At 37.2% G+C, this 12742-nt stretch overlaps 1 protein-coding gene across 1 annotated transcript; it reads left to right on the top strand.

The window, feature by feature from the left end:
• Positions 1–5796: 5796 nt before the first annotated feature.
• barx1 (BARX homeobox 1) lies at positions 5797–12349 on the top strand. The gene is made up of 4 exons (XM_084743927.1): positions 5797–6340; positions 8451–8748; positions 9102–9186; positions 11814–12349. Exons 1-4 carry the CDS (start codon positions 6136–6138, stop codon positions 11982–11984), a joined length of 759 nt encoding a protein of 252 aa, XP_084600053.1. The 5' UTR covers positions 5797–6135; the 3' UTR covers positions 11985–12349.
• The last annotated feature ends 393 nt before the right edge of the window (positions 12350–12742 follow it).

Here is a 12742-nt window from a genome sequence, read left to right as displayed (position 1 = left end):
TATAATAGACCCTTTGCAAATATATGATCCATTCCAACTCATTGGAATATGACATGGATATCATTTGCTTTAAACTTCAAATTAGTTTTTTGTTTCATCAGAAACCTGATTTTACGTTATACCTCATGACACAACACTACGTGCATTTGTTTGGAGAATTTACATGCGATACAAAACATGCAAACATGCAAAACTAACTGACCTTTTTATGGAATACAAAGGCTAATTTGAACAATGTGATCCCATAATTCCACTGTTCTGTTGTTAAGTACTGCTAGTATCACATTTAAATGTCCTACTGCTCTTCCCCCCTTTTATTAGACAACATATGTCCATTAAAACTATAGAATTTTAGGAAATGCTGTTTTCCAGACTTTGGCTCCAGTCCCTAAAGGGGTCACTATTTAAAAACAGTACTTATTCATCCAGCCTGCACTTTTATACACACTTAAAACTGCAGTATTCTTCTGAGCTGCATATATTTTGGCATTTTCCCTGAAATGTAAAATTTTTATGCTGCTTTTATCATGATTTTTGAGGTGTGACTGTTAAGACATTTTGTACTGGAGGAAGTATTTGCAGCCGGTAGTTTATGGGTATCTTGTTCTTCTGTTTGTCACATCAGCTGCTGCTCCAACACAGGCTGTTTAAGTGTTGAAAGGTTCACACAAATTTAACTTTAAGTAGACCACCAACTTTGAAGCGTTCAGAGGTTCTTTAAGGTTCTCCTATCCTGAGCTGATCGTTTAAGGTCGGCGCTTTTCTCAAAGCAGCCCTGAGACATGCTAAAAATATGCTGTGGGAGATATTTCACAATTTTTTAACCAAATAAGCAGAAAGGAAAAAATCCCAGAGGTGCTCTGGCGTGGGTATTCTGACCTCGAGAATGAAATATTTCCCTTTGAGCTGTGGTTTCGCTGGGCCTGACAGACTGCAGCACACTGCAACCATCAGCTGACGTTTGATTTCTCTCTAATGACGCTGCATCATATGTTCAACATTTTCTTAATAATAATGACTTAATATTACACCATCACAGGTGTTGGGTAATCCAGCACAACAGTACAATAAAAGTTAACACTTCATGTTAAGACACTTGTAATATGCATTGGTTAATAGGTAATAAGGCCCTTATAACATGCTAATTAACAATAATATGTGTTAATAAATGTTAATAATACCAAACATGTTTACTGTGAAATTATAAAACATTTTTAAGCACTTACAAGAAACTTGTTAAAAGTTCAAAGACTGCTTCAGAATGTTAATAAAGTGTCATATGAAATTATTCTAATTGTTTATAATGACCTTACAAACAAATTTATTGAGTTTAACTAATTTATATCATTGTTGAAACTTTACTAATCATTTGTTGTTGCTTTATAAAGATTGTTACAAACTGCATTGCGTTTATTAGCAGTTAACTATGCACTTATTAACAGTTTTCTCTGCATTATGGGGGACTGGATCTAAAGGGTTAACAGTGCTTAATAAGGTTAATTAATCATTTATTATGTGCCTGTTAACAGTCAGCCACAACTTTAAAAAAAAAAATTGTATTTTCAGGCTTTCTGTCTTTATTGGTTGGACCCCGACAGCTGCAGACAGGTGGGGGTGGGTGGGCAGCATTAAGTGGAAGTTGGGCTTAAAAATTAAATCTCAAATTCAAGTCCAGCCCAGAACATCAAATATTAATCATTTTTGCAACGGTTAACTGTTAACAAGTACATAATAAAAGCTTAATTAATCTTGTTCACACTGTAGAGCCGGTAGCCCCAATAGTTAGCTGTTAATAAGTGCATAGTTAATTGCTAATAGATGTATAATAAAGTAGAACTCTTAACAAAGCAACAACAAAAGCTTAGTAAAGGGTGAAAACAATGACATAGCAGCTTTCAGTTAGTTGAATGTTATTATAAACAATTATAAGAGTCTAATAACGCTTTTTTGAGCAGTCAACTATTAACAAGTTTCGTATAAATTCTTATAAATGTCTTAATATCACAATAAACATGTTTGCTGCACTTATAGGGCCTTATTAACACTTATTACAAGCACCTCAGTATAAAGGTAAAAACAAAAAAAATCAAAACTATTGATTTCGTGATCATTATCTTGACAAAATGTTTACTGTAGGGCAGGCTGGGGACAGTAAGGCATGCTAGAGTGATGACACTGCACATGCTCAGTTACAGCCCGACATCTGCTGCTGAAGTTATTCAAAAAACTGTTTTGGAAGTATAACGGTGATGTTTTTCATTTGCTGCATGTTTCTGTCACACTGTCAAGACCTTTTGTGTGAATGAATCCAAATGTACTTAGTTTGAATCATTGCTTTGTTGACGTCTAAGTGACGTCATTAGCGTGTGTCTACGTCAGCGTGCCTAGCTTGCTCATGATGTTCTGTCATGACTGACAGGGTAGAGATGGTTGCATCAACTTGTTTGCTAAGCAGTCAAAACAGACCACACAACAGCATTTTTACGACATAAGCGAGTCATCGTGGGACATATGAAAGGATAGTTCACAAACAAATTTGTATAAAGATCATTTTTAAGACAGTTGCATTTTTCTGCATGCTTCATAAATGTTTGTTGCATTGCAAACTGTTCAATTCTTTCTATTTCACACTGAAGGACAGAGAGACTGAAAAGCATCTGTGACATCATAGTACTAAATAACATTATAGTAATGATGTATAATAAAATTATTGTAAAGCAATTCATATTTTCAGAATACTATGCCTCTTAGAAAAAATGTTGTAGCCATCGCTGATCATGTTTCAAATGTCCACAGGGTTGGGGTCACTGAGAGAAAACGGAGTAACTGAGAGAAAGTGTTGCGACCGTCCCCAGTCTCCCCTACAACCTGCAAGCTCCTGTGAAACTACACTCCTGTATGTAAATACAACCTACACAACAAGCTAACGCTACATTAGGCATGTCTTGATAGAATCAAATCTTCACACACACACACACACACACACACACACACACACACACACACACACACACACGCATTGATGACTTTGCACAGACAAAAGTGTCACATTTCTAACCTTCTGACCTGAACTTTATCTGGTGAATATCTGGTGGAGGAACTACTGTGATGTTTTACTTAAGTAAAAAAGTAGCAATACCTCAAACTACTCTACTCCACTACAAAACTTTACTTAAATGTTACTTAAAGGCATACTATGCAGGATTTTTCCTAGAATGGAGAGGCTCATAAACATCATCCCTCTGAATCATCATTTATGACCCAGTAGAAATGTGTGACGGTAGCTGTAGTTTATCTGCAGGGAGCCTGCCTTCTGTCTGTGTGTTCTTATTTTCTCATTCTGTGTTCGGGACACTTCTGGGTTTCAGTGTTGTGAATGAGACTCAACATTCAGCTGTCTTTGTGGTGTGTTTAAAAACAGCAACTGACAAAACCTGCATATTCTTTCTTTGAGTTAGAACAGCCAGTGTGGTCCTTATGACTGTTTTCAAATTTAAATGTGCAATAAGTTTGTTGAATTAAAAAGTACAATGCTACTGGTACCTGACTTTTCCTACAAGTGTCTGTATTTACATTTAAAATGTTTTTATATAAATTACACTTGAGGCAAAGAAAATGTGATAATTTATTACCTTTTTTGAAGTTGGAGATCCATCTTTGTTGCTTAACAACTTCTCTCTGTCAATAAAAGTTCACAAGTGGTCTTGATTTCCAATTAACGGACATTAAAATATAAATAACTAGTTAATTAGACTAAATTGAAAATAAAGTAGGGGAGAGCTGGGACAGTTGTAACATTTTTTGTCTCCTATAAGTCTCTGAATTTTTGTCTTAAATCTCTCAAATTTTGAAACAAAGTAACTTTACTTCAAAAAGCAATGTTCACAACTTTTTTTTTGCTTTTTGTACTTGTTTCCAGCCTTTTCCCACAGGTCATTCTTTTTTTTCTAGGTGGAAAATTGTTATTATTAATGTTAAATTAGTATGTTTATAATCCTATAAGATACATTTAACTGTTCCTCGCTCTGAGTACTTCTAGATTTAACTAAAATTTGAATCAAATCATTGATGGTTATCCTACATAAAAATACTGCTGTGAATATATGCAATCATTGGAATACATATTGATAAATATAAACAGAAATTTTACAAAATTTACATTTTGGTGTTATTTCATTTTTAAAAAGATAAACTAACAGAATAAATGCATGAATCTCTGAATCTGATATTTATCATGATAGATAATAGAGTCTGAAAGTCAAAGGTCAAAATGATGCTCATGGTTATTCTAGTGCTGCCACTTCTAGTGTTAAAGTGACCACAAGGAGTTTGTAACAGGTTATAAAACAGTCTCAGTTTAATACAGATGTCTGTATACGGCCCACATAAACAAACAAGCCCATCTGAGAGAAGATCAGCTCTTTCTGTACAGTTTTTCTTCATGTCAGTCACCGGGTCGGAGTCCCTTTGGAATCAGATGAAATGAGTCACTGTTTATATTTTCCCCGCCAAAGTTACAGTGAGTTGTACATTAGCCAGTTAAAAGGAAGCAGGAGGAGATTCTTATTTTTTGACGTTATATTTCATGGAGGGAACACTACTGCTTTTGTCCAGAGGGGCCTCCAAAATCAACGCAATACGAAAGTTCATTGTGGTACCTTTAAGTATGCAAGTTTTATCAGTAGACATTAAAACAATTAATTGAAAAATCAATTACCTCTCAACTATAACATTAATTAATTAATTAATTGGTTAATCACTTGGAGTAATTTTCTAGGAACAATATTCAATATTGTGAATATTCCCTTGTTTCTTCTACCCTCTCTGACAGTAAACTGAATAGCCTTAGGTTGTAGACAATGCAAGACAAATGTTTGCATAATCTTGAGCTCGAGCTTTGACTTTCCCCATTTTCTGACATTTTGTAGACCAAACAACTAATTAATTAATCAAGAAAATCATCAACAGATTTATCAACAAAGAAAATAAATTGTAGCTGCAGCCCTGTTTATCAGTAAAATGAACTTAAAGTATGAAAAGTAAAAGTACTCATGCAAAATGTCCCCATTCAGAGTATTAGATTTATTATTAATTATATCCATAGGAAATAACATGTAAGAAGAATTTCAGTGTTGTCACGGTTGAAATAATTAACGTTTTATAGTTTTTCTTTGTGTACATTTGTCCTATGATCTTTGTAAAATCTTAAACTATCTAAAGCTGTGAAATAGATGTAGTGGAGTAAAGACCTGTCTGGTGGATGGCAGCCCACCGTGGATGCTGGATCAACTTGAGGTTTCCGCCTGTTAAAGGGAAGTTTTTCTTCACCACTGTCACCTCAGTGCTTGCTCATGATGGGAATTATTGGATCTCTGTAAATAAAATTATAGAGTACGGTTTAGACCCGCTCTTAATAAGAAGTGCCCTGAGATAACTTCTGTTATGATTTGGTGATGCATAAATAAAATCTACTTGAACTGAACTGAATTATAAAATAAAATAAAATAAAATAACATAAATACAATGCACAGTTATGCAGCCCGAATAAAGTACTGTACTCAGGTAAATGTACTTAGTTACATTCCTCCACTGTAACTTAATGCCCTATAACTCACAAAGTCACCTGCAGGATATTTCAGCTCCTTATTTTCTTGCCTTTTGCATATAAATCCATGCAGGACATGAGCGGCTTTGCATGTAACTTTGGCTCAGTGGAGGCAGCGAGGAGAAGAGGTGGAGCCATGACGAGACTCATAAAACCCAAAGCTTATTCCTCAACTCACTGCCAAGGTGACGCGCTGCGCTCAGAGGCTGACAAATAGCTCCGACTCACACACACAGACACACACACACACACACAGAGGGCATGAACACGGCCGGGTTCGGGAGGTTTTGGTCCAAAGTTTGCTCTCGGATTCAGATTTTACTTCCAAAAACAGCAGAATCTGTCCAGAAGTGACGCGTAAACCCCGCAGAGGACGCGCAGAGAACTCGGCTGCTTGTGCTTGATATTTTGCTTGAGGATAACTTTGATCTCCAGTCTTGATCTCGGGACTACAGAGGCTCCACAGAGGGAATATGACAGCTGGCTTGGCCCACTGAAGGAGTGAGAATTGGTGACCGCACAGCCAGATTATGCAGCATCCTCTGGACATGGGGGCGCATTACTATCCTCCTGAAGTTCACCCGGACCACAGAACTCACCGCTACAGGAGTTTCATGATCGAGGAGATCCTCACTGATCACCCGGAGCACAAAGCGTCGGCTCCGGCCGGGGAGCTCCTTAAATTCGGGGTGCATGCTCTCCTGTCCGGCGCCCGGCCTTTCCACAACCAGCTGGGTAAGAGTCCAGAGGCTGCTGGGTACAGATGATCGAGTCGGTGTCAGTGATTTCATGCTGGAAAAACTGTAGGAACTGAAGATAATAGATAACAACATCATGGGTTACTATTAATATTTATAACACTGATTAGAATTAATTTTTTGCCTGGTGGAAAATATCAGTGTTTGCCCTTAACAAAGAAATGTCTTTCGAGGAAAGATAAATTCCCTTACGTACGCAGGGTTTGTTATTGTGTTTTTTAGGATCTATAACCGCTAATGATGTGCAACAATTACGCACAAGCGCAAAAGTCAGACATAACAAGTGAATAATTATCATTTCATCATAATCATCAGTTAGTTGTTTATGTATTATATCTTTAGAAAACACATTTAGGGAGAACCCTAATTTACAATGGATCCCGCGTTACAGACATACGACAAAAAAAGGCACAAATATACTCAAAAAAGAAGCTCGGAGGCAGCAATAAAAGAAGAATGCATGGGTAAAACAAGGTCAAATTAACCATGTTATTAGGTAAAGGTGCATTAATTAGCAGCGGGACAAATAAGTAAATGTCTCAGAAATTAAGTAGGATAAATTGAGCCGTATTGTGAAGTATTGGAAGTGTTTTTATTTATTGGCTAATGAAAATGACCTTTAGTTGCAGCTATAAAAGCAATATTTATCTCATAAAATTAATAATGACTCATGCACAGGATATGCCTACATACACCACCTGTTATAAGCTGCTGTGGCAGTTTATAAGGAGTTCCCAAACTTTTCCATGTGAAGAACCCTCACATTAGATGCACAGTCGAGCGCAGAACCCCAATGTGAGACGATTTTTGCCTTAAGGAATCCCCTTCGAGTATTTTTTAAAAATACTTTTCAGCTTTAAGATAATAAAGTCCGCATGGTCCGTAAATAACCAAACTAGGGTTAAGATGAATTCCAGTCAATCCAGACATTCAAACTTATTTAAAAATAAGTCATAAAAAATATTCTATTCCTCCTTTTGCTGGGGACCCCAAACGTCTCACTTTAGGAATCATGTTGTTTTCTGAAACCTTTAATATGCGAATATGATATTTGTAAGTTGGATGCGTAAAAACATGGATTCTCTTTAGGATAATAAACAACAGCGCTTCTTGGATACAAAGAAAAACTCCTAAAAGATTAAGAGGTGTTACAATATAATGTTACAATATTTACTCGTATCATTTTATTCGCGTTTTAATCGTTTTATTTATCATTTTATGATTGATTTTTATCCCATTTTTCGTGTTTTTATCCTGCATCTATTGCTGCTGGTTTCTGAGAGTTATCAACACAATTCTGTTGTGTGCTACAATGACAAATAAAGAGCCTCATGTCTTATCCCATCGTACAAACTGGAATATATTCCACTCTAAAAGTTTATGTGGTCAAAATATGTTTACATCTTTAAATTGTGAGTTATTACGCGCTCGTTTTCTCTCGTAAGAATGAGTCGCTTCACAGAAGCATAACACCCGCTGGGATTCATTGTTTTCCTGCTTATAAACTACAATTTCAGGTGTTTACATAAAGAATATTTCTCAACATTTATTCCAGTTCATGTGAAAAAGGCTTGGCACTGTGCATCACATGCTTTTATTTGTTTAATCGTGACCCACATTACCAAATTTGAATTAAATGCGCATTAATAAACCTGAATCTGAACATGATAGCCTCATAAATGTGTATGCAAATAACACGACCAGTAATTATAATAATGTCATGACAACACTGAGGTCTTATTCTAACGGTTCAGGTCCGTCCTGTTGAGGAAGACACATTGTTTTTTGCTGCACGATCAGCCAAACTGTTCATTTTTTAAATAAATGCGTTATGGATGTTTTTCCTCATGTTGTATTAGCTGCAGTTGTGAGATTGTGGACCCAACAAGGCCCTGAACTCTGACCTGAGATCAGTTAGATATCCATTGGTGAAACACTTGCTGATGATTTCTGCTGCTTCATGAAGCTAGAAAAACAAATATGTGAAAATGGCCTGAAATAACCAAAAACACACACACAACTGTAACACAAACCCCCGTGTGTGTGTGTGTGTGTGTGTCTGTGTGTGTGTTTGTGTGTGTCTTCAGTGCTCAAAGCGGACCAGACGAGCCTCCTGAAGTTCCCCCTCTCCCCGCTGTCCTGCTCGCTGGGCTCCCCGCTCGGCTCCCCGCTGCTGTCCGCGGCCCCGGGCCTGCAGGTCGGCCCCGGCGCGGCGTCTCACCACCTGCCGCTGGACCTGCACCTCCGCGGGAAGCTGGAGCACGGAGCCGACGGGGGCAGCAAGACCAAGAAGGGCCGCCGGAGCCGCACCGTGTTCACCGAGCTGCAGCTCATGGGGCTGGAGAAGCGCTTCGAGAAGCAGAAGTATCTGTCGACCCCAGATAGGTGCGTTTACAGCGGGTTTACTCATCAGAACATAAAGGTTGATAGCTTGCTTTTAATTATTTGGATCTGCTCCAGTATTAATTTAAAGTCCACATAGATTAATATTTCAAAAACTTGAATATTACATTTTTTACTTATTATTATTAGAAGCAGCTGATAAGATGCTCTTATTTTGTGCTGTTGCCTGTTATGGCCAGGACTCCCTTGGATTTTTAAGCTCACTGGAACATTTCTAATTGAATAAAGGTTATATAAAAGTTTGAAAAGAAAGATCTGATCATTTGCAAGACATAAAATATGTTGGCAAAACTCTGAAGTGATTAGATGTAAAATGTCTGATTTTCTCTTCACAGAATAGACCTGGCTGAGTCTCTGGGGCTCAGTCAGCTCCAAGTGAAAACATGGTACCAGAACAGAAGGATGAAATGGAAGAAAATCGTAAGTCATTCTCCATTATAATGATAATGATGATGATGATGGTGATGATGATGGTGATGATGATGTGGTAGGGGTCATTTTCTATGAGGTTTGGACTTACAACAACAATACAAACAACCGGTAGCTCCAATGGGCCCCAGTGCACTGACAAATTATATAGAAATATAGTTGGAATGACTAATCATTTCTCATTAACTTCACACAAATAAATACATTTTAATGATCTCAAGTTAATTAAACTTAAAATTAATTTTCTGATCACTTTCAAAATTATACGCATGAGTTTTTCTGAGTTGAATAAACGCTCTCTTCTGAGTTCCCTCAACTCATCAAATCAAATTTCAGAAGCAACATGACAACTAGACGACTCTGGACTAAGTTCAGTCAACTCACGTTTTGAAGGCAGCGCAGCAACTTGTGTTTTTAAGTTGAACCTGTTTAAAATGATTTACAGTGCAGCGCTCGATGATATGGATTCTAAATAATATCTCAATACTTTTAGGCTTTTCATAGTGATGATTCAATTACCCAACAGTACAAAGGGCAGGCTGATATGGACAAAATCAAATATTGCAATATTTTTGACCAAAGACCTTCATGTCAATATTTACTGATGTTATGACAATATTGTAGGGATGGTGCTTTCACTATATATTAACATTATATTTTGGTATATGTAATGACTCAGTGGGTTAAGTCAATTAACAGAACAGCTGTAACAGTCTGTTAAGTTCATAAAATGACTTCACTTTACTGTAATGCAGCCTTTAAAACTAGAAAAAGACAAAACATACACGATATCATGATATGACAATATCCAAAATCTAAGACAATATCTAGTATCATATGACAATTTATGATGGGCTGTAGTGACAAATGAAAATAGGAAATTATTAAATTGATTGAATAGTTCTGTGGCATATTTATATATTTTATATTTTATTCAGAATAAGCAGATCATTCTGATTGCTAGTGACTGTTTTTCAGAGAAAAAAAAAGTAAACCAGGACGAGCTGCAGGTTTGCATTTTTTAGGGCATATAGCAAATGCACCATTTTTAAAATGTGAGTTCTTATTTGAGCTAGTGTTAATACTGTGATCTATAATACTCATATAATAAAATGATGATAATATCTGTAAACGATCCAGCACCTCTTAAACACACTGTATGCTCTTGTATCATTTCCGTTTCTTTGTGTTTTCTCTTTGTCTCCTTCCCCCACGGCTTCAGATTCTCTCTCCTCCTCCCTGCACTCACATTTTTAATTTAATTCATTTGACAAAAGCAGACAGAACATTCACTGACATAAAGTTAAAGATGAATTTGACTGATATCATTATTATAGTTATTATTTTTCAGATTTTCTACAGATATTGCAAGAATGTCATTATTGTGAATTATTTTGGCCACAATAATCATGTGGTGTAATTTGATGGTGTAATTTGAACTCAGGTGTATTTCTGAAGTAGTCGTCTGAATCACTTGCAAGGGCCTGTCAGGACATTGTTGGAGGGCCCGCTCTCTGTATGGGCCCCTCCTCCACCGCACAGGCCCCGGTGTGCCTGCACTGTCTGTACGGCAAACTCTCTATATGTCTGAATGCATAAGGACCCAATCAAACAAACATTTAACAGTAATATCCTCTTGTTTGGAGGAATAGTCCAGCTTTTTAAAGGGTTATATGAAATTTGTTACATATATAAATTTGGTTGCATATTCAGAAAAAAGCACAGCTTAAATGAATTGTTTGAAACAACATTTTTTAGTCTCCAGTCATACAGATAACCCTTCTTTTTATTCAAACCTGCATCACAGTCTGTTGTAGAGCTGCAGTGATTAGTCAATTAATTGATTAGTTGTCAAAATCAATCGGGAACGATTTGATAAGTGACCGGTTGTTTTGAGAATTCTATCTTTTGCACAAAACAAGACATTTAAGGATGTTATTTTGGGTTTTGGAAAACAGTGATTGACATTTTTATGGCCATTTTATGGAACACACAACTAATTGATTCATCAAAAACACAACTGACATGTAAATCAACAATGGAAATAAATGGCGGCTTTAGTTGGTTAATTGTTTAGTTCAAGTCAAGTCAATTTTATTTAGTGTCAAATTATAACAGAGGTGATCTTTTCATACAGAGTAGGTCTAGACCTTACTCATAATAATATTATTTAGAGATATGGTTATAGTAATAGTTCCCACCATGAGCAAGCACATTGTGAGGAAAAACTCCCTTTTAATAGGCAGAGACCTCACATGGAACCAGGTTCTATGGTGGACAGCCATTCGCTGGGACCAGTTCGTCAAATATTAAATTAATCACAAATTATCTGTGTAATTTTTTACAGAAAAAATGTCCAAATTCTCTGATTTCAGTTTGTCAAATCTCAATATTTTCTGGTTTCAGTTCTCTATGACAGTAAACTGAATATCTTTGAGACATCTTCCATTTTAGGATTCACTGATTAACATTTTTTATCATTTTCTGACATTTTATGGGCCAAAGAACTTATTGATTCATGCAGAAAAATTGTTAGATTAAACGATAATGAACTATGATGATTATGATGATAAAAATAATCCTTAAACCACATTTTTCTGCTCATGTCCACCCTGCAGGTGTTGCAGGGAGGAGGCCTGGAGTCACCGACCAAACCCAAAGGCCGCCCGAAGAAGAACTCCATCCCCAGCAGTGAGCAGCTCTCTGAACAAGAAAGATCTGCTGCCGACACCGCCGACCCCCTCTCCGAGGGCTCGAGCTCTCACTTAGAGAGCACTCAGGAGGAGTGACCCCCGCCACATACTCTGACTCTGTGCGCAGAAGCTCTGGGACGCTCGGCGCGTATATTATGGACGGAGCCAAGATTCCGAAAACAGCACGGACCGCAGAGGACGTGCTGATGTTTCTGAAGCTGGACCTTATGGTTCGGTCTCCAGAGATTGGCAGGACCAGCAGAAACCTGAACTGCACAGGCCATGTGCTGTAGTCCCACCATGCACTCCTTCATGTTGAACTTGCTGCTGTTGAGGAGGGGACTCAAACCTTTGCAGTAGGTCTACCCTTTATATTCTAAGGATCCACTCTCACTCGTCTCTTCTGCATTCCTTTTGTGTAACGATGCCATGTTTAATTATTAAATATATTTTCACTATAATACACTGCTCTCTGTTTATTAAAAAGAACACAGGCTCATGATAAGCTTTTTAATCCAGTGTGTAAATTGAACATGATGATCATCAGTCACACACAGTCATGTTCTCATGGCTCAGGGCCTAATATGGTTACGTACCATCACAACAAGAAAATGTCTCACTAATCCCTCATATGTTTTGGTGGGTATGGAGTCCACGCCACATCATATCAATAACAGAGAAAGACTAACACAGCCAGAAACCATTTGGTGCATAAAAACAGGACGATAAGGCCAGCAATCAAAGAAAACATTTTGCTATATCCTGGTTTATATGATTTGATTTAGCAGGAGACATGCGTTTCTTGTTAAGATGTGGATTCACACATGCATTGGTCCTACTGTTCACGATGCTGG

The sequence above is a fragment of the Lutjanus erythropterus genome, chromosome 2 (genome assembly GCF_056507025.1).
Source record: "Lutjanus erythropterus isolate fLutEry1 chromosome 2, fLutEry1.hap2, whole genome shotgun sequence".
Taxonomy (NCBI): Eukaryota; Metazoa; Chordata; class Actinopteri; order Lutjaniformes; family Lutjanidae; genus Lutjanus; species Lutjanus erythropterus.
The sequence above is the reverse complement of the archived record's forward strand: the minus strand, read 5'-3'. Positions and strand labels throughout refer to the sequence as shown.